Below are 23165 nucleotides of genomic sequence, written 5' to 3' on the forward strand. Positions count from 1 at the left end.
AGTTGATGTGTAGAGAACCGAAAGCCTAAGATAGAAACGCAATACGGGACGGGTGATAGTAACTTTTTCATCTTGGAGCTATAGGCTATTATAATCGCATGATATTACCGAAACTTAGGACGAGAACAACGGTTATCATAATTTGGGTCGAGTTCAATGTGTAATTAAGACTCTGCTACGTTACCCGCTAGAGTCTCTCCATAGATCTACAAGTTGAATTTAATACCTACGGATGTATTTGAATCCGATCTATCGAAATGTTTCATATAGCCTTGAATGCTTTAATATCATAGTTAATTGCCCATCACCATCTGCTTAGAGTTTATCGGCATTCACTGTTTGAAAATCGCAGAATCAGTTGTAGGTGTCTATTATCTATTTATATTAATTATAATCCAATATATATAAATTTATATAACCATGTATCTAACAGCGCAAGGCCTATCGATCCTAGCATAGTAGCAATCACCCTCTTGAGATGTTATGGGTTCAACTATCCCATTTAGTTTCTTTAGACTGGTCCAGGCACACCACCACTAGCCGCCCAGATGTTTCCGCTCGTATATGTCTCCAAGGGGTCGGCTAGATTGACGTATATCGGGGCCAACTCACCCGGCTGCTCTATACGACCATATGGATTTGATGCGGCAACCTGAGCGATTGCCTCCGCCGTAAAGCCGGCACTGGCTAAGAAAGGGGTATATATCAGGGCTGGGGCAACGCCGTTCACCCTGATTCCCCGGGGGGCGAGCTGCGCTGAGAGGCTGCGGATCATGTAACTAATGGCAGCCTTGCTCGAGCCATAATCTATCGCGGTGCTACTTGGTGAGTTGACGATATCAGAAGTAGTGAAGATTATACTACCGCCTCGAGGCAGTATAGGCACGGCCGCGCGGGCTAGGAAGAAATTCGCGAAGACGTTGGTACGGTAGATCCGCTCGAGTTGTTCGGTGGATTGGTTCGTGATAGGTTGCCATTTCGAGCCCGAGAGGATCCCAGAGTATCTAGCTGCCAGTCAGTCAAACCGATATGCCCTATGGTTAGCTCTTTAACTAACGCTGCATTTTGAACCATAATATCAATCCCTCCAAGACGATTCGCCGCCTCGTGAACCACCTCAGTGCAGAAAGTCTCGTTAAGTAGGTCTCCAGGAATGCGCTCGAATGATAATCCTTCGCCGCTCAGGAAATCAGCAAGGTCATCCACGTCAGGCTCTTCCTCTGGAAGATAGTTGATAGCTACATTAGCTCCCTCGCGGAGATATGCGATGACGACTGATCTTCCAACTCCCGAGTCTCCGCCCGTTATTAAAGCTTTAAGACCTTGAAGGCGGCCTGTTCCTCTGTAGCTATCCTCGCCGCAGTCTGGGCGTACATCGAAGCTAGTCTGGAGGATAGGGAAACCTTGAGCGGGCGGTGATAAATTCATATCTTTGAAGCGGTTGACGGGATCTATTAGTTCAACATTTTGTTCTGTACGTTATATATTAGCTTTATCTCCCAGTATATCACTTTGCAAAATTATATTCATACGCTGAGATAATCCTGTACTTAGAAAGCCCATTAACAAGGGCAATGAAGAAATGAAGCGCATTCTGGTGAAGGTAAGACCTATGTTAACCGGGTGTTTATAGACTATGAATGACAAGAATATAGGAGTAGAAATAGGTGCTCAGCTTCTGCCTTTAACTCTATCTCGATGTTTCAGTCTGAGAATGTTCAAGCATGCTCTTAGACATATTTAACCATAAATCAGGTAAGTAACAAGCTACTTTATTAATCGTCACGTCTCGGAGATAACTATTTCGTTCGTCTTGAAAGACGCGAATGGTAGTTCCCCATTTTTCCCGATCTGGCCTTGTCGGTCACGATATCGCTCTACATCTAGACTCCTTATACGGATCGTAGCGTCATCCTGCGTATTCATCACGTACGATTCAAATCGTAGCGGTTTTCTGCAATTTTTCTACCTCATTATTCCGACAGCTGTAACTTTCCTTGGTTGACAATCCCCTAACTGGTTATATGGCCCTTACAGCTTTCTTGATGTGTTCAATACATATATTATCCAGGTTCCGTCTATACAGTAGCGATATATATTATTGTACATGGTACACGAGTCTTGATTTCTTCCAAGGCCCTTGGTAATATGATTCTCCACTCAATAACGACAACCCAGCATTCAATAGAAGCAGCATGAACCCCGTATGGTACTCAGAAATTGCATAGACAATTGGTTTAAACTAATCAAACCCAAGGAGATAGTTTTTGAGGTTACTTGGCACTTGAACGAATCGAGTATCTCGCACGGCCTTAAAGTCCAAAATCCGACTTGCTTGGCAGAGGGGCGGCGTATTCTACAATACCTATGGTGTCGGGGATGGGAGAAAACTTGATAATCCCGATTATGATAGGATGGGTGTAAGTCACAGATAGTTAATTCCGAGCCTAGGTTGGATTATACATCTTATATGATATTATGCCCTTGGGAACCTTAAGAGTACCTATGGTTTTATCAATGCCGTAGTATTTATTTCCATTTTTTATAGCTATGATTTTTATGATGGATTCATGTTTAGTCCGTCTAAATAAATTCAAGAGAATTTTTTAAGTTAGCAATTCTTTTTTTTTTCGTGGTTTTCAGTCTACAATTTAATGCTCTTAGCTATCAATTATCATATAATATCATTCTTCGTTCACCAAGACCAGATAAACAACGGAGAGTGAGGTTAAAATAGTTCGCTGCAATTATTATTGTGTTAAGTTAATATTACCATATCCTTTACTTCGAGATAACCCAATCTCCACGCATGAGTACCCTTTAGTTACCGTTAAATCCCCGGTTCGTTACTATCATTTCATGAATCCAGCCTTTCCATCCCCATCTGAATCTGTCATAGGATTCAACTTGCTCAAGAGGCTCGGATGCTCTTTGGTAGTCCCTGTAGTCCCGGTAGTCCCCGTTGTTCCTGTAGTTCCCGTAGTTCTGGAAGCGCTGGAGTAGTGCTCTGTTTCCAGATTACCCGATGTTCCCCTAGCAGTATCGCGATATTCCCTCTGGGCAGAAGACTGGCTAGACATTCCTGTGCCTACACCTGCAGCCGTGCCTACACCCGCACCTGTATTTTTGGTAGAAGTTCGACCAGTCTTTGACCCGCCAGACACTTGGTGGTCTCGGCCTCCATCCAGGGGATCGAAATCTCCGTGGAAAACACCATCCGGGGGGTTTTTAAGACCGTTACCCTTCTCGTGCATGGTCTCGAGAGTTCCTCGGATAGTCTTTGGCTCGCCTTCGAAAGCATCAAAGCGTTCCTTTTCCCCAGCTAACGCGCCTCCGCGTTGTCGGTATTCTTCTGCGCTGACCGGAGGCAAAGAGGTTGTAGAGTGGTGCTGAGCAGGGTTATGGTGAGTCTCATGAATTGGTACCGTGGTATGAACTACACTAGGCTGAATTGTTTCTTTATGAAGCACAGGCTGTACTGTCTCGTGGACATGACTTTTAAAGGTGTTAGCTTTACACTACAAATCGACTGCTCGGTTAAGAGGACTTACTGGTGCACATGCTCGCCTTGGACTGTAGGGGCATGACTTTGGGTGTGTTTAGTATCCTGGACGACTTGTTCATCTCTGAACTTTTCATTCTCAGCTGCCAATGCCTTCTTTGTAGTGTCGTGGTCCCTGTGGTCATAGTCTCGATGTTGGACCGCCCCGATTTTGTGCTGGTGCTGCTCGGGGAGAATCTCTTGATCGTGAACTGGCTGTACGGTACGGTGATAATGATCTTGATGGATTTCCTTGTTCACAGCGGTGTTGACCTCCTCATGTTCCCTTGGCTTGATGGTCTCCTTCTTAACGGCTGGCTCAACCGACTCGTGTACGGTAGTATCATGGTGACCAGACTTGCCGATAAAGTCACGGATTACTTCCTTAGTCTTATTCATATTGAATAGATTTATAGTAGATGTTGAATATAGATGAAAGATGTTAGATAGAAGAAAGCTGTTGAATGAAGAAGAATTAAACGATGTAACATTGCTGAAAAGAAGGTTTATATAACGAGATAAATAAGTGATCGACGTAATAGAAAGCAAGCTAGACTCCAGAATCGCCGTCAACATTCATTCTTAGTTGGGAGTTACCGAATTAGGCCATTACCTACCAGAGTATCCAATCACATCAATGCGGCTGAATCGGACGGGGTGAGTGGATTCGGCGAAGTGGAGGAATGTACGTCAAAGATCCAATACTACACGCAGGCATATGATTATGACAAGTGGAAGTAGACGATAGTAGCTTGGACTGTTGCTAATCCGTTGACAATAATGACGTCTTGCATTCTCAGCATATCCGGATGCAGGGCTATCTTTTCTTCAGCGAGTAACTATCTTCGCGGCGGGTTTACTTAAGTCGAGACGGCTACATTCTAGTGCTAAGTGAGAGTTAAATTCCTTGGTTCTCGCGAATTAGAGTCTTAGAAATGCTTTGACTGACTCGGCAATGTCGTAATCGATCTTAGCTTGAACTATCATGAACTCCAGGCTCTGAACTACTTTACCTCAAAGTAAATCAATAAGCTCGTCACATAGCCTTTATTAGATGCGGCTTTACGGTGGCCTCTAGGGTGAGCTCGAAGACCTACGTGCTGAGTGTAAAGAATTTCCATCCAAAGTTCCTATGCCAACCAGCTAGCATTCCTAAATTGTAGTAAGACCCCATAGACACTACCTACACGGTGACGTTTAAACCTACGAATTACCCACTTGCCATGACGGATTGAGAGAGGATGTTATGATCCACGCATTTCCTTCTAGCCTACCAAATACAGGCTTTCATAGATATTTCACAAATCTTTAATACCAACTTACAGCAGTACCTAGATTAGCTCTAAGAAAATAACTGCATTTTCATTTTTGGCGAATTAAACAGATCCTAAAACAATTGATATTGCCCGAGGAGGTACCGGGATTTTTATTTCATTACTTCTACTCACGAATCTATTCCTCGTACAATGCGTCGACTTAAGGCTCTGCTTAGGAGACGAAGTTACGATGAGAAAACCCCGGTCCCCCCCGAGAGGAATACGGCGAGGCTATCGGACGCCCGACGAAGCCTCGGATCTTCTGGGGTTCAATCGACTATAAAAGGGGATCGACATATCACCGGTCTTAATGTGTCAAGGTGTAATGAGAACCCGGTTGAGCAGGAAACTAACGAACACAAGAGTTCCAATTCTCAACATCCAGCAAATATGAATACAACTAGTCCCGTAGTACAAACGGACCCACGAACGTCGATTGAGAAAATCTCGGAGCGTCAGAGAAATGTGTTGGTAAAGAATCCTAAGAGAGATGTGCCTCGGAAAGATATGCCTGGGCATTTTCACTCTGATAAACTAGCCAGCACTGAAGAGCAACCAAAGGAATTGCCAACAGAAACACAGCACAATAAAGACGGACAGTTAGCTCCATCTACGAGGGAACCGGACCGTCCCGTAGAGATACTTAACAAGGAGGATAATGCTACTCGACCGAAAGAAGGTAGTGGTGCAGAGGGTGAAAAGACCATCATAGACCTCAAGGATACCGTGGATACCGATGAGACTATTACTTATGCTCCAGGTGAGTCCGGCCCGCAGTAATAACTCTGGAAAATCTAGTTAGCTAAACATATCTGCTAGCGGTTACGCACGAAATCATTCAGCCACAAGTGCACGAGATTCTGGAAGAACAGATATACCGCGAGATCCACAATCATGACGTATACCATCGAATCCAACCTGTTTATGAGGTTGAGATCCTTCCTGCCCGTCATTTTGTCCCCGGACCCAACGGTGGCCTGGTTGAAGTACCCGAGGATTCTATCCCAGAGTGTACAGGTGAGAATCAAAAATGGCACGTTAGCAACAGACCGGCTCGCGATGCGTCGTTACCAGATACTCTACGTCAGCCAGAGTCTATAGTTGAAAATAACGCTATTCGCGAGCCTGAGCCTGAGCCTATTGATAAAGAAGCTGAAAAGGGGGACGATCTCGAGCTTACGAAGACCCAAACCACCATCGACAACCAAGAATTCAAAGACGTGTACTCTGATAGCTGGCAATCTAGTGCTGCTCGCATATTCTAGAAAGCCATTTGGAAATTTCAGTATGATATTAGCGAGTCGATGAGAAGCAATTGAAACTTGTAGTTTTGTTTTTTTAAAGTCTCTCATGCTCCCCTCGCTTGGTGCCCATTTAGGGTTCTGCCGATTCAGTCGGTCCCGGATGATATCAAACCGGCTGCATTATTATTACTTTCTTACGTTACTATTGCTGTCAGCCCATTGCGGCAACAACATGCGCCGTGATTCCCGACCTAGGTAAGACATCGGAATCCATGACGACTGAAATCCTAGTCGAATAAATACATACATAGCAAACCGTAATCTTCTATCGACCACGAGATCTCATCGCGAACCTTGTCTGCCACTAATATGTATTAGCCCGCTATGCAGACAACTGAAATTGACCAACCATGGTACGTCGCCACCGTCGAAACCATCAACCTCTCAGCGACGACGACGTACTTATTTCCCTACTTTCCTACATAATCAGATATGCAAGACCGGCGGACAGGTCCGAATGGAGTTGCGGGAATCAGCCCACATGAGCGGAACAGACGTCCGAAATGTTACGAGTTACGGACTGCCCAATCTCGAATCGCTAAATTGGAACTTGCATACGTGATTGTTCGGGAAGGATTCAAAAGGATCCAGAGCGTTGAAGATCACCCGTGCCGCCACCCTTGCTTGACCTTGGCTTGACTGCAGGGCTAGCGTCTATGTATTTGGAGCAAATATACTAGGATCTTTGTTGCATAGGAAGCTTGTTTTTTTTCTCTGAGACTTTTAGGATATTTGGAGTTGGAAATTATAAATTACGAATGGCCTCGAATGCGGTCTTATTACACGTCTTGTGTTACTGCATGAGTGCTACAGTTTGAGATGGAACGATGTATGTATGCTAGTGCTTGCGAATCGTATATTCAACTTTCTGACTTGCCGTCTTGCCGCCTACTGTCTTAACCTCAAAGAGGATCTAAGGAGCGAGATAATGTTTTCTTCAGATAACATATTTATAAAAACATCACAGCACTTTGTCTATATACAGACGCTATCGGTCGGCAATGCTCAGCGCTGCGAATATATATGATCTGTCGGTATAGATTACGTATCTAACTCAACCGTAACAGATTGTAAGCCGGATGGGTGGTAAGTGCAGACAGATAGGGCTCTGGTAATTGAGACTGTAAATAAAGAGTTGGGGGCTGTTAAATTGCCGTGAAAGCCTCGAACTAACTGTCTTTAATTGTAAGAGCGAATGAATGTCGAGTACGACTAGATTTCATATCGATTTATGTATAAACCTGGTCTCGATCTGATTAGGTTGATTAGGTTGATTAGGAATGTCGTCGATGCAGTATAAAAAGCCGTGGCACGGTCTCATAGTTACTGTGGCATTAATATGCATTACACAGCGTCGCGCCCCCAAGCCATGACCACTCCCGGCAGTCCTTGGTTACCGGGCTGAACCCGATATCTTGTGCAACCTCGCTGCGATATTGAATATTATCATCGTTCGCCAAGTCAGCTTACTCATTCTGGTGCAACCTGTTCAAACGCCCGATAAGCCACTCGTGATAGAGAAGTCTGTAATTGATGTTCACCGCATTTCGATTCTCAGACCGTCATATATAATGTAATATACTTGGACAAATTTTTATTTATCGAACATATAAGACTGACCGTTTTTATATGTTTCAAGTAAGCTGAGACTTACCTACGTATAACGGTCGTACATGGATAATCTTGAAAATAATATATCGCAGCGGAAGTATTTTGGCCGGTATTACCCCAACCAAGCATAGCGACGGGCAGTACTGGTCAAGATTTCCCACAAATCTGAATCTGACATCTGACTGTGTAGCAACGATTGTGCCTGATAGATCTTGCTTTAGTATTCGGCTTCGACATTTGTCTCGTTGGGGGAGGAGGGGGTGTGAGCGTTAGCATATCTTTCCTGCCCTATGGCGGCCGCAGTTATATGCAGGCTCGTGTCCTTGCCTAACATTCGCCTCTTGCATACTGCGCAAGCACACGCACGCCCTGCAGGCTACGAGTTCTGGACTATTCCGAAGTCCGTCCCATTTACATAGATTACCGGTTGGAGGGCGTAGATAGCCATGCATGTCTTGCATATATTCGTCTTAAACGAGAGTGGGTGAGGGGACTCGGTCCAGACTCGAAGTTAGCTTCCTCAAGGGGACCAGAGCCGACCCATGAGCTGGAGGGGAAAAAAAAGAAGAAAAAAAGAAAGAAAAAACGCCTTTAGATCCCGTGACGTCGACCGATTCCGAGCGGTTGGAAGAACCATTGCTTTCCAATGCTACGGATCGAGGAGATTTGGTGCAACATGATGAGAAATACATACATTTCTACGAAAGACCCACAGACTCCGGTAGTCATATTCTATACCGGTATAAGAGAAGAGACTATCTATTAGGCTGTCGCTTCATTCACTAACCTTTTCTCAGTCGTCAAGTCTTTACATCTTACGGATACGCTTAATTCGACTATCTCACTATCTCCTCATAGGTATCTGTACTAGTCTGCATTTTCGTAGCCGGTACTACGCCACTCTGACCGGTATGTAGAGCTTATTATCGTATCCCTGTGTAGGTACATATTATCAGCTTTTATCGCTCAGGCTAGCGTCTAGATATCCCAAGATGCTGGGTTTATTATTATTTGCCAGTATGAATCGATTTGTTGGTGGCAACTCCATCTTCTGTTCTTGGTTCGCTCCGATCACCAATATAACGGTTCCTAAGAAGTTGAAACTTGTTAAGGACTGCTATTTCATGGACACATTCATTTAGCGCTCTAACTAATGCAGCGGGTAACCTGACAAGTCTGGGCGAAGTCACGTTACGTTGGCAAAAGATCTAAGGTCTAGTTGCGGCTCCTACTAGACTCTCCGCGCTTCGCTTAAAAGTTAGGGTGTGGGTATGCGGAAGAAATCATCACGGCTAACCTCTTATGTATGCTCCTATTCGGATCAACTCCACATTCCAACTGCTAAATATTCCAGTAGTAGAAGATATGGGTATCCGCTCTTCTAGCCGGTGTCGACTGAGAGCGCGGACGGGAAGTGTCTCGGAATCGGTCTAGCCCGGGAGGTTGAGATCGGAAATGGATAACCAGAAATTGTGATGTAGTCATCCTCATTGACTATCGGGATCTGGAGAAGGTACATAGCGATGAGCCCGCTATTTGTCGTCTCCGTAAAGTAGCCTTTTATTTTTTAAAACTAGTTTAACCTTATAATAATTTCTGCCGATGACGTCTCGGTATAGTTATCGTCATCTGATAGGAATCTTATGAATCTTAGTGTTGGTGTTGTGAAATAGAATTCGTTTTGTTGTTTTTAAAGTCTAGTGACAGTGTAGGTAATATCTGCGAAAACGACGAAGAAAACAACTCATGGAAAACTCGAAGCTTCGTTAATGTTCTAAAGGCCGAACTATTTCCAAATATGTGAGAACCGGGCTTGGAACGGGTTACCCAGCGTAGGATAACTCGTCGCGAAGCATGTCGGAGGCACATGCTAAAAGATAGACTAGGCTTGACTGGGTATTTCGATTGTTCGATCGTTCACTGGTTGGCGTAAGGATTGGCGGGACCAACATAGTATCCCGGACCGAAGAACATGGGGCGGACATGCGGACTGTATGTAGCCTTGATAACGTCTAATAATAAATGACCGACGTGCTTATAGGGCAACGATAGTCGTTTGCGATACTATCTAAGAGGAAACGTCGTTCATCGATTTCAGTCATTTTTTAGGATTGAGCGATTACTTCACAAATGCTACATTGAAATTTTAAAGAAACCACGGAGCAATCAAATAATAGGAGTTGTTTGTATAAAACAATGGATAATGACGAGGAGACGCTATCATGACTACAAGGATTAGAATCCTAGCATAAAAAAAAAAAACCAGACAAAAAGCTTGACTTGACAGCTCGAGTAATTCCAATAGTTCCAACGAAGTCGGTTCGAGTTAGTGGGCCATTCGGTGAGGTCACGGTCACGCCAAGATCTCTCGACTTTGTCGTCGTCGAACTAACTCTGCTAACTCTAGCTCGCGATTCCGCGCGTGCCAAGGTCATTTATCCATGTTGCGGCGACTTTTCAAAGAGAAACGGGAAAGCCGCCGCGTCGGCAGAGGAGGGACCAATTCGCAAGCGTATCGCAGAAGCACCGATGTGGCGTTTGCCTAGACTTACTAGACTTAAATACGGTTAGGAATCAAGCAAGCGCAAGGACTAGGAAAGATGACTAGCCCCTGAATCCTCGCCATTCGCAGCAAGCTAGACAACTTATGCCTGTTCGTAATGACGTATAATGGCAATGGTTGACGGGCACTAAGTTGTAAAGAAGCTTAGCGCCGCTATCCCGAGGCTTGTCTTTTCGCCGCAAAAATCTTTTTTTTTAATCGTCTATATCGTTGTCGTTCTTAGTGGCGTCTCGAAAATGCGTATGTATTCCGGGCTTTTTTGTCCATTGATTTTCTACGCCCTAGTAATCCCGGGCAAAATATTTAAGGACAGGTGACGATGTGGATTCTCGTGACTTCAGCTCCGCCGGTCCTCACCTTGGTCCACACCTAGCCCCAGAACTACCTACCACAGTACTGTGTTAGGTACTTAAGTTATCTAAGTAGAAACAAGGCCGAGAGGTCGGGAGGTCAAGAAATAGGAAATATTATCGAACAGGCCTAACCCCACGTAATAAGTCGGCAGTTTGCTATTAGGTAGCAAACGTGTCGGTTCCATGTACGCAACTAGAAGAAGTCTCTCGCGTTCGAATTGGTTACCGAAATATAGTAGCGAGGTCCAATGGCGCCCTCCTTTTCGCGGAGGGTCGTGTCGCCATGTATGCCCTTTACATAGGCACGCAAGTCAAGACGGGATCGCGGAATTCTGCGGTGTTTTTTCGTGGAGTCGTGTGCAACCGGTGCAACCCAACCATCTGACTTTTTTATGGGCTCTCGTGGGATTTTATGGGTTTTGATGGATTTTAATGGGCCTATGCGCGGTAGTCGACAGGCAAGACAGGCCAGACCAGGCAGGCCGAAGCAACCGTGGACAGGGCGGTAATCGATGAAACAAGGGTATAAAAGATTGTGTGCTTTAAGCTATTCCGTACCCACCGATGAATTCATCTCTTAACGTAGGCTGCGTAGCCAGGTAGCAGCTAGGTAGTAGCAGGTAAATAGGCGAGAAGTTCCCAGTAGCTACGCAAGCTACGCAAGCTACGTTAGGGTATCAAGCGAGAAGCGGTGATGAGACTCCCCGTACGACTCCCCAAGTTTTACCCCCAAGGTCTCCCCATATTGAGTACTCCCCTCCTATGACATCAGATGGTAATCTCGTTGGTGAGGCTCATGGCTGACTCCGTCATTCTCACTTTGTTTGCGAGTTCCTATTGTCTAGTATCGGTCATCTGCGATTTCGAGTTTCTTTGTGCCCGCTTCGGTAAAGCTGTATGCGTAAATGCGTACATTTTAAAAAAATGCGTGATGGAGGGTAAGATTAAATTGATAGTAAGAAGGTACATGATACATATAATACATACATCCTTATTCGAATGGAAGAAAAGGTATGTACCTTAAGAAGGAAAGAAAGATACATCAATTATATGGGACGTACCTACATAATTCGGAATAGGATATGTACATTGTTATGTACATAGTACATTATTTAAGAGGTACACGTGCAGCTGATTCTTCTGTGTACCAAAACTTACAATTTTTTGGCTTTCTTGTCCCTGTGTCCCCCATCTTCTTTCCCCATCCCCCCCCCATTTTTCCCCAACTGCTTTTCCACAAAAAGAACCAAACAATCAAAGGGGGAAATGAATAAAACATGAATTATTTCCCGCATTCCCCAGAGAAAAAAAAATATGTCAAAAATCACAAGAGGCGTGTGCCTCGGGCTGCATAGACATGGGGTCGTCTGACATGAATCCTACATCCGGTTGACCCCAAGGGGGAGCCCCGGATTTGCCAGCTCCCCTCATCCAACGTTTCCAATCCAACATTTCCAACGTACCTTACCAACGTAATGGACATCTCGTCTTGTCGGATTTGTCCCGATTTCCCTCGGTTGAAAGCAAGCCACCGGCCTGCCAGACGAAGGAAACATTGAGCAGCCCAACCTGCAGACCCTGCAGCCGAATGCTGTCGTCATACCTATGAACGCGGGTCGAAGGGTTAAAGTTACTCTCGAGTTGCCTATTTTCTTTGCTTAGAAGCCCAATTCCAAATTTCCAATTTCCCCTTCCACCCGATTGCTCGCTGCGAATTGTATGCGAGTTCCTCCATTTCGACCAATTCGCTGCTTTCGAACCTGTCTTATCCCTGTCCTGATTCGTAGCGTAGTCCTGGTAACATCGTCTACGGGAGAGGAACGTGCAGGGTCCAGTAGTTCCAGCTCTAAATGCGGTAGTCGATGAAGTAGCGCCGACGACTTTTCTACTACTACTACTACTACTACTACTACTACCTACTATTATTATTATTACATATTATCATGTACCTTATTCCTTTATGTTTCTAGGTCGTTCGTCACTGCTATACAAACTATCTAACCTATAATATGGCAAGATAGACGACCCCGAGATACGTCCACTGTCATCGGCTAGATACATGTACCTTACTTACATGTATATTAACTACATGTACTACGTGCATGTACCGTGATACATCAACTACATCATGTATGTACGTGTAGATGACAGAGTCAAGTATACATTTTTCAAGTATACATTACCCATTACCCATGTCTCCACATATCTAACGTACATCAGCATCCGCAAGTGTGGACTGACCGACTACAAGGAAGTAATAAGTAAGGTAGTAGGTAAGGTAGCAGGTATGATACAAGCAAAGAAGCTGACTGCTACTGCCTCATTGTTACTGGACTGGCCTCCGAGATCCTTGATGACTTCCCACTTTTGTTTGCGGTTTCCGTCGCTCTCTTTTACCTCCATGTCAGGTCCTGGTTCTCTCTATCAGTCTCGCCTTCTCTAAGCCTTTATTCGCTTAGTCTCTTTTTAGGTTGTATACTTTATACTTTATACCTTTATACTTCATACCTCATACCTCATACGTACATGTATCTTGGCTATTTGTTATTGCCTTTTAATAATCTCCACGCCCACTCCCATGTCCATGTCCATGTCCATGCCCACGCAGTCTCCTCGTGTATATATATACTAGAGACTATCCCCAGACCGGCGTGCGCGTTGTTCGAAGGTCTTGTTTCTCTTCAGCCTTTTGTCTCGGGGCCAAACTCTGCCGCTTAAGCCACCCACATCATACCTCCTCTCCTCCATACCGTACATCTCCCCGATCTACTTTTGTTTATTATATCCTTCCTCCCTTCCTTCCCTTCCTACTGGGTCTGGGTGGTCCCGGTAGAGTGTTTCTCATTGCGGGGACATACCCTCCAGCTCAGTGGTTCAACGTCTTAACCCTTCGTTAAATACCCATCTGCTGTAGCGTGTCTTTGTCCATCAAGCAGCCATGGAGGGCGCCTCGAAAGAGTGGCCTGCCACGTTCGGGCCTAATAACGAGCGTCCGACTTACAGCTCTGAAGAGACTGTTGGTCACGTCAACGGTGGTCGTACGGTTGTGGGCCCGACTGTCGACCAGACCCTCGCCGAAAAAGTTGCCGAGAAGGAAAAGGTCAAGACGGAAACCGGAAAGCGAGAATTAAAGGAAGAAGACTGCGAGAGTGAACTTGGCTTTGCTTTCTCTTGGTGGAAGAAGTGGTGGATTCTCACCGTCATCTTCCTCGTCCAGACTTCGATGAACTTTAACACCTCTCTATACTCAAACGGCCTCGAAGGAATCTCGGAGGAATTCAACGTTAGCAAGCAAGCCGCTCGTCTTGGTGCAGCTATCTTCCTCATCACCTACGCTTTTGGCTGTGAGTTATGGGCTCCTTGGTCTGAAGAGTTCGGCCGGAAGCCTATCCTACAGGCTTCTATGTTTCTCGTCAATATTTTCACCCTACCGGTCGCTCTAGCTCCCAACTTTGGCTGCCTACTAGCCGGGAGAGCCCTCGGAGGTCTTTCTACCGCTGGAGGAAGTGTGACGCTAGGTATGGTGGCCGATATGTTCGAAAGCGACAGACAACAATATGCCGTGGCTTATATGTAAGTTTTCCGTTCGTTTGATGTTTGAAATATTAGATGGCGTTCTTCTTAGAACATCTAGTTCAATATGGAGACTCGGTGTAAATGGTATACATTCTGACTTCAATCCGTTTATAGTGTCTTCTCTTCCGTCGGCGGATCTATTCTCGGACCCATCGTAGGTGGTTTCGTAGAGACCCTTCCCCCGCATCAGGCGTGGCGGTGGTGTACCTGGATCCAGCTGATCTTCGGCGGGGCTGTGCAACTATTGCATCTCTTCACGGTACCTGAGACACGCACGACAATCATGCTGAACAAGATTGCCAAGAAGCGTCGAGAGAGTGGCGAGGACCCTAACGTTTACGGCCCCGATGAGATTGAATCTTTCTGGAGTCGATTCACGTTGAAGGAACTCATTTACACCTGGCTCCGCCCCTTCCGCATGTTCCTAACTGAGCCTATCGTGTTGACGCTGTCGCTACTCTCTGGTTTCTCGGACGCCCTAATCTTCATGCAGATCCAGTCATTCGCTCTGGTTTATCAGCGCTGGAACTTCAACTCCTGGCAGATCGGTCTCGCCTTTGTTCCTATTGGTCTCGGTTATGTATTCGGTTGGCTTCTTTTCCTGCCGGCTTTCAAGCGAAATCAAAGGCGTCGCGAAAAACATCCCGAAGACGAGCATGCCCAGTACGAGTCTCGTCTTTCTCTTCTGCTCTGGCTCGTCCCATGCTTGCCAATCGGTCTCATCATATTTGCCTGGACGAGCGGTGGTCCGCCGCTACACTGGATCGGCTCTATGTTTGGCACGTGCATAATAGGCATTGCCAACTACGCCATCTACATGGCTACAATTGACTACATGATCTGCGCGTACGGACCTTACTCTGCCTCGGCGACTGGTGGCAACGGTTGGGCGCGTGACTTCTTGGCTGGTGTCCTCACCCTCCCGGCGACTCCCTTCTATACCAACATCGGTGCCGAGAAGGGTCTGAACCTGCAGTACGCATCAACAATCCTCTTCTGTATCGCATTCGTTTTGGTTATTGCCGTATACGTCATCTACTGGAAGGGTCCGACACTGCGTAAGCGCTCGCCTTTCGCTCAGAGCTTGGCTCAAGGTGCTGCCCAATTCGGCGGCCACGCTCTTAGTCACGTCCACTCCCATCGCCCGTCGACAGCAGGAGGTGAAACACGACCGCAGACGTCGACAACCCATTCTCGGCCCACAACCGCACCAAACGCGCCGACTCTGGAAACCATGCAAAAGCGACCTGGTGACCGCATGTCGGCATCGCGACACAATTCCTACTACTCGAGTGCACAGGCTGCAAGCCGACGCCAGAGCCGACAGGCCAGCCGCAACCCTAGCAGACGAAACAGTAACGACCATCATCGAATGTCCGAGGATAGTGAGGAGGAAGGAATTTCTCACCATCATCTCCACCACCGACTCCAGAACCTCAACACTATCGCTTCGTTACCGACACAACCAACAGAGCCCCGGCCGTAGGGCAAAGTCAACTGATATTACCATATTCCACCAACTCATGATGATATGGAAAACGCTTGGAAGAAGATACTACTACAACGCGTCGGGGTGAATTGGACTGTATATGTAAATATAACACTAACTTAAAACATATACAGCAGCACGAAGGGCGGAACGGCGGTAGAGATGTGCTATACTATGTCTCTAGCAGAGAGTCGAGCGCAGCAGATGGGCTCTTCTGTCTTTATATTACCCCAAGGCACCGAGGTTTTTTCTCAAGCGGTCTGCCGGGACTGAAACGTCGGGATGGCATTCCATTGGGCGTTTGTGTGAGGTTTTTTTCTTCTTCACTGTTCCAAGGAGTGCTCGTCTGCTGGAGTCGGTTTAGCTTCCGTCGGTTCTGATTGGTAGAACAGGGCGTTGAACAGGAGGGTTTCCATATCTACTACTACATTGATGAATGAAAGAGCCCATTTATTTATTAAAAGAAACTTGATTAGTTATGTATCTACCTTTGTATCGTTTCGTAATTGCCGACTATGTGTGCTTGCTGTGCTGTGTGCAGATACGCACAACACGGCAAGTAACTTGTGATTATCATTGCCGGCCGAGTCCTAGATCTGAAACGCAACGTTGTCCAAGTTCCACTCGCAACCTGTTACTGTTGTTTAAAATTACTTGATATGAGTTGATTACAGAAGCATGCATAAATAAAAGCCATATAGCTATCCCATGCGTTTTGTCCACTTTCTTCCTTTGTCTTCTCAATCCTCTTCACAGACATCAGGATACGTGATAATGGCGCATGATACCTACCTACCTACTTTAGATGTAAGAGATGGATGGAGTGTAGATCTGCAGTAGATGAAATTTCTGTTCATCGAGATCCATATTGGGTGTTACTAAACATCAAATTTAATGATACCTACTTACCTATACTACTACACTACCTACCTCACATGGTTGTATCCGCATCATGTATCCCGTATCATAAGTAATGCCTACAATGACAAGATAATAACAATGGTTACGACAGGCAATTTCACAAAAGGAGGGCCTACGCAAAATTAATGTAGCAGTGTATATCTATTACCATCAACTCATACGCGTAAGTTCATCTAGTCTTATAATTATACGTTTTATATAGCCGTATAAACAGTGTTCAAAGCCTTGCGCTGGCTCTCCAGTTTGATACCTTTGACGAAGTGCCGCCGAAATTGTGAAGTCGTTCCCCCATAAGGTACGCCTCGTCCCGAATCCGAACCTGCCAACCTTCGAATACGCGTAGCATGCGCCGCATCAAAACGAGTCCCGTCCAGAAGAGTGCAGTAGATGGATAGGCGAGGCGGAATATTAAGACTCGCATTTCCTGAGTCACTTCTGTATTGATATCTAGGATGTGGTGAAGGGTTACCCACGCCATGATCGGAGGCGTCGTGATCATGGCTAGCGATGCTACGACGCCGGGAATGACAAACGCCCGTGTAAAGATACCAACATCGGGCTCTAGCCAGCCGCGACGCAGAACGGCTCGTACGGCATGCGCCGGCCTGCCACCGTACAGCGTCACAGCCCGGGAACCGAGTTTGAGGTATAGGATACCCAAGGTCCAAGCTTGAATTACCCGGATAGTGTGACCCTCTCGCAAACCCTCAAATCGCCTCGTAGTGGTTGTTCCGGCTGGATACATGTATGTATGCAGCGGCATGAGTAGATAGAGCTCTACTAGCAGCGTAATAAGGAGGGGAAACACGATAAGCAAGACTGTATAAGTATATACTAGCCGGGACGCGCGAGTCGCGAATTGGATGGCGCGCTGGATTGTCTGACGGTCTAGCATCGAATCTAGCACAGATGATGTTAAAATTCTTAGTTTATTGAGCATTGACCGTAGGTGAAAGACGAAGTAGCTCAGTGAGCCGAGAATGTAGACTCCAATGCTGAACGCATAGATATCGTTAGTTCGTATGTGAGAAGGTATAAGGACCTTAAACATGCGCCGACCAAACACGAGGGGTACAATCGTGAAGCCGACTCCAGTAACAGCCGCGAAGATCCATATGGATAAGATGAACAGGAAGATACGACCACGAAAGTAGGGAGGAACGTATACAAATTGGTAATGAGTTCCCGAGTATAGGTCTGTATCCGGACGGTCTGGCTTGCCGTCTTCCCTCCTATCCTCTTCTGATACATCAAGGAAAACCGACTGGCCCTTTGGAATTTTAACCTGATCAGACGCTGGCGATCTCACAAAGCGGCCGTCTGGAATGAGTTGCCCCGAGTTCACAAGCTTCCCCTTCTTATCGTTGTGAACATCCATCTCCTCGGCAGGAATTTTCGTAGAAGGTTTCGCCTTACCTCCCTTGAACGTGTCTTGCCACGTTTTCGGGACCACTTCAGTTTCGCTATTGACTTCGAGGAACATTCGACACCACCAGGGAAGTTTTCGATAAGGCGAGCCTTCGGGTAACACTAACGTACCCTCCTCATCTACGCGTCGCTCGCCGAAGAGGAACCATGTCAGCCGCAGGGCTCTGGCGCACTTTCGGAACCACCAAGTATACATGGCGTGAAGCCCGTCGCTCGGCCTGAAGAACTTAACAGCAAGAGGCATCAGGAAGTTGTAAAAGAGCAGGTCGATAGGGAATTCAAGGACAGGCTCGTTAGAAGAGTAATGGATCGGAAGGACGTTAGGCAAAGTTAGGGATAAGCCCCACACGACACCTCCGAGACAAACTACGACTAACGCTCCATAAACGAAAGCCGAGAAGAGTATCTTGCGGAGCTGGGTAGTGACATTGCGTTCGAGGACGTCGCGCACCGGATGAAACTCCGGGTCGTCCGGATCGCGGATGAAGTCTGGTTCTAATTAGCAAAAGTGCCTGGATGGCCAGTAGCTCGAATCAAGGGTTTCTTACATAGGACGCCTTTTCGCATAATCTTACGGCACATAGAAACGAAGAGAGCGAAATGAAACATGTATCCCGTGCCGACGAACCAGTGGACAAAGATGGAAGTGAGCGGATAATTGTAGGTAAACAAAAGACGAGATCTGATGCTTGTGCCTTCGAAGAGGGGAAGTAGCGCGAAATCTAGCAGCAATCCGCAGTATAATGGAAAAATTAGCATTTCTATACTGATGATCAAGATCACCTTCATGACGCCGCTAGCCTGATTTAGGAGGTCGATAACAGATGCTTCCCATTCTTGAGCGGCCTGCCCCGTAGAAAACGGCGTTCCTCTGGCGAGATAGAACCCGGCTAAGACTGACAGAGAGACATATCCAGCAAGAATAGCCCATGTCCTATCGTTCGCATCCCAATAAGCAAGAACGGGATTTGCAGAGGATGGCGGTTCAGAAAGACTAAGATTTAACATCCATGACCCTGGCTGCGTGGCGATGGCGGGAAGAGCTTTCAGGAGTTGAAATGTTGCAGGCACCAGGACGGAAATTATAGACTTGGCCGTAGCCAACTTGGCAATGTAGTCGCCACCAAAAACATACAAAATGATATGTCCGACAGATGAGAGAGCGCACCGGATCTCGCTTTTTATCATCATGAGGGCCTCGTGGCTGACAGCGGAGAAGTTACGCACCTCGCTAACTGAGATGAGTGGAATCTCAGACATGAAACTAGAGAGAACCCGTTCTGAGGCACTGACGGCAACGTGAGTAGTATCAACTCTGAGAGTATGTATCAGCTGCTCTCCCTGTTCGATTTTCAGGAGTATAGTGAATGCTTCGATTAGGGTGAATATAATCGTCGAGGTATAACCAACAGCCAGCAGGACAACGTCTTGGACGAACTTGGACGCGCTGAAAACGATTCTGAGCAGACGGGTCGGATGTGCGACGACCCAGACAGATACGCGACCGACGTTATATGGGACAAATATGCACATGAAGATAGAAATAGATACCAGAAAGGCGCAGAAGATGGCGTTTTGAAATAGGCCTGTGATCGGACCGCGCATACCAATTAACTCCATGATTCCTTCGAAATCTTCGGCATCTTCGACGGCTTCCGGATCGAGACCAGCAGCAACGGCGGCTTCTACGACATCCGGAGCCATCTCAATCTCATCTTCGCCTTCTCCGTCAATTCCACGATCGTTGTCGAAGAATGGCGCGTTCTGATTCACACCGAAAATATCCACAGCTTCTTCTGGTTCAATTTCATCTAAATGACCAACGTCTACGTCGCCCCACATGAAATCGGCTACACGATCCACAATGCTACCGGCTTGTCTCGCCGCGACGACAGCGGGCTCGTTACCATGAACCGGTTCGACTAAGGCAGTAGAATCCCTAGCATGGCCATCTCCCGCGGGATCTTGTACATTGATTTCATCAATCATCATGTCTTCCACAGTCGCTGGCGTGTTCAATCCTGCTTGGAGAGGTACAGTTGTCTGTTGTGATTGGTCAATAGCGGTGCCATCGTCAGCAGGTCTACTTCCTTCTGATAGCCCGGCTCTATTGATATCGCTATTAACATCTGAAGATATTGGTGAAGAACGTAAGGCTGAATTGCCGTGGCCAGGTACATTCTCATGAGAAGCATTCGACGGGCCGGAGGGTAGATCGGAAAATGACCAATTATTATTTGCAAGCCTATTGATAGGTTTGGGGGCCTGAGGGCCATCAGAAACAGCTCTTGGTCTCGTTAAGAGCGGTATATCCGAAGACGACGCATTTTCGCTACTGCTGTTACCATTAGGCAAGTAAGGAGTATTCTCGCCAAATTCACCTCCCCAAGACGCCCAGGAATCTGTCCAGGAATCGCTTCCATTTCCGGACGTCTCAGCGACCTTGCCTTTTCCTTTATCGTGGGAACTCTGGCTTGCTACAGCGTCGCCGTCATCATTTTCTGCCCACGTCCAACTCGAGTTATCGCTACTAGTCGCATCAGCTCTGGGCGAGTCTGACCTTGTAGGGGACCGGCTTGAGCGCCGTTCCTGGTGAGTTAAAATTGAGCTTCCAATGCCATTTCCTAGATCGAAACTACTTCCGTCAGCAGCCCTGCCAGCAGTCGCCATTGATTGTGTTACGCGGATCCAGTATCGCATACGGTCTTCCAGTCCCTCCTCTCGAATGATTTGAAGGATTTTTTCCTGGTCTCCACCGGCTTCTCTGTAGATCCGTAGATACTCCTTCACCGTACCCTGCGAACTGCCCTCGCCATCAAAATTGTCCGAGAGAGTCCGTTCGCCAAATCTTTGCTCGGCTGGACCATCCTGGAACTTATTGCTCTGCTCCGCGAGCCCTGTATTGCGCGCAATTGACTCGGTGCGACCGCGGTCTTCTCCTTGGCCTTCCTGTCTACTATTAGTATCGAATCGTTGCGTTCGCCGCCGGAATTCGGCAATAGGTCTATGGCGAGGATTCTGTATATCGACAATATCTTGCAGATGACCTGCTCGATCAGGACCCAAGTCATCCGTATCATTTTCAGCTATCGGGCCATCCCGTTCTGCAGTAGAGTCATCATCAGAGTCCATGTCCTCGTCGTCATCTGGACCCAAGTTGCGTGGTGCTAGATTGTTCATGGGTCCGGGTGGTGGAGGGGCCTCGTTTTCCGCCGCGGCGAAAGCAGCGCGCATGTTTATTTCAGGCTGCTGCTGCACCACGTAATCTCGAACCAAGATAATCAGGATAAAACATACGATGACTAGCAAAGTTATGATTTGGCCCTCTAGAACAGCGATGATAGTCCGGTTGATGGCGGGATGTCGCGTGAAGTTTTTGAGGACGGTAACCTCACTCAATAAAGATGAGGGGCGATAAGCGGCAGGCGAGATAGAAAACTGATCGACATGTGTTACGTTTAGGAAATCTTTAGTTCCATATATTGACTTGTCTGTGGTAGTAGACAAGCCTAATAGCGTAGTGAGCCAAGTTGGAGGGCTTGTGTTCAAAGGTCTCGAGATAGCTCTCAACAAATTGGATACGGGAATCTGGTCGATAATACCTCCAATACTCGCAGCGGTGGTCGTAGCGGGTAGTAAGGGTGTGGATGCGCATGTAGTCGTGCCCGTGACAGAAAGGGAAGATAGATCGCCTCGACCTATTGAAGTAGCATTCCGAGAATCGAGGATAGGCGGGCTGGGACCGAAACCCTCATCGCTGATCCAGAATAGAAAGGACCAGACAGAACGCATGAGGTAAGGAAGCCAGCCTAACCAGACGCTGGTGACTAGGATGGCTCTCAGCCAGACGAGCACGTTACGGAAGAGATATTTGGTCATATGGGTGACGAAGATGTAGAGGGGTAGCCGCTTGGGCATATTCGGAGAATATAGCTTGGTGAAGCGGAATGCTGTCTTGCAAAGCTCACAATGCTTCTTTTGCGAGTGTGAAAGCCATTCCATCAAGCAATCCTGATGTACGTATTTGATACTTCCGCTGCATTTACAAGGATAAAAGAGAGGCTCGTCGGTGGTGCCCTCTCCTCGGCAAATCCGACAGGTATCAGGATCGATCGAATCGTTAACCGATGGCTTAACTCCCGACATATTGTTTTCCGCCATGGCGTCAGGCTTCGTGACGGATTGCCTCCGTCGCTGGTGGGCGTTGGGGAATTCGGTAAGGTCGGGTAAGAAATCCGGCATCGTAGGCGACAAAATATCGGCTCGAAACCAAGACCAGTCGGTGATAGGTAAATTGCAGCTCTTGCCCAGAGGGCTCTTTTCTTAAGTTTAGACCATGAGATTACGGTATCGTCGCGCGTGGTATGATAGGTCGACGGCAATTGAAAAAAAGAGAAGAAGAATAAAAGAGGAATTTGGATGCTACAAGGTGGTGATGATCGATGCAATCAAATCGCGTGCTAACGGATGGGAGATATGCGATTACCTAATGTGGAAGTTAGGACATTACGGTATATCAAGAGAGAGAAAAAGGAATAAGCAGGCATATAACCTTACCTGGTAGGTAGAGACATAAATGCAAAGTGATTCTTTGTAGATACCTATCTCTATGTTTGCATGTTTCCGTATGTACTTAATAGAGGCTAGATAGGGTAGAGTAGAAGGTAACAAATGTCGATGTACCTAAGTGGAAAGTGGCAATTATTCGGCCAGACTACCTAAAATGTAGTGGAAATGCACGTTAGAGGGGATTTAGGTACATTCTAGCACCAGTCGTCGGAATAGAACAAAGCCGATAGTACATAAAGTCGATTACATAATCCGGTAATAACTACATGTACATTTCACATAGGCAAATACCTACTTAAAAGGTATACATGAAATAAGATCACATAAGAACCCAAATCGTAGAGTACATTAATAAAATCAGTTATGATATTATGTAGTTATAATATAGAAGAAGTCTCTATTACCTTGAATATAAAATAAAACTATGATGTGATATCTAAGACAGTAAAAGAAGTTCGGCTTACTAGTTAATACGACCGATAAAACTGCTTTCA

General features: G+C 46.5%; 4 protein-coding genes across 4 annotated transcripts; 2 read left to right on the forward strand and 2 right to left on the reverse strand.

The window, feature by feature from the left end:
* Positions 1-511: 511 nt before the first annotated feature.
* On the reverse strand, positions 512-3940 carry GL218_08459 (putative oxidoreductase YhxD; the record flags this gene model as incomplete). The annotated part of the gene is made up of 4 exons (XM_033585263.1): positions 512-1004; positions 1058-1451; positions 3119-3495; positions 3552-3940. 4 exons carry the CDS (start codon positions 3938-3940, stop codon positions 512-514), a joined length of 1653 nt encoding a protein of 550 aa, XP_033440551.1.
* Positions 3941-5247: 1307 nt separating this feature from the next.
* Positions 5248-6122, forward strand: GL218_08460 (uncharacterized protein; the record flags this gene model as incomplete). Its single annotated transcript, XM_033585264.1, has 2 exons — positions 5248-5617; positions 5677-6122. 2 exons carry the CDS (start codon positions 5248-5250, stop codon positions 6120-6122), a joined length of 816 nt encoding a protein of 271 aa, XP_033440379.1.
* A 7504-nt stretch (positions 6123-13626) lies between these two features.
* GL218_08461 (uncharacterized protein) lies at positions 13627-15750 on the forward strand (the record flags this gene model as incomplete). The annotated part of the gene is made up of 2 exons (XM_033585265.1): positions 13627-14261; positions 14379-15750. 2 exons carry the CDS (start codon positions 13627-13629, stop codon positions 15748-15750), a joined length of 2007 nt encoding a protein of 668 aa, XP_033440380.1.
* Positions 15751-16891: 1141 nt separating this feature from the next.
* Positions 16892-22344, reverse strand: GL218_08462 (ERAD-associated E3 ubiquitin-protein ligase doa10; the record flags this gene model as incomplete). The annotated part of the gene is made up of 2 exons (XM_033585266.1): positions 16892-18591; positions 18651-22344. 2 exons carry the CDS (start codon positions 22342-22344, stop codon positions 16892-16894), a joined length of 5394 nt encoding a protein of 1797 aa, XP_033440378.1.
* Between the last annotated feature and the right edge of the window lie 821 nt (positions 22345-23165).

The sequence above is a fragment of the Daldinia childiae genome, assembly GCF_008694065.1.
Source record: "Daldinia childiae strain JS-1345 chromosome Unknown Scaffold13, whole genome shotgun sequence".
NCBI classification, from domain to species: Eukaryota; Fungi; Ascomycota; class Sordariomycetes; order Xylariales; family Hypoxylaceae; genus Daldinia; species Daldinia childiae.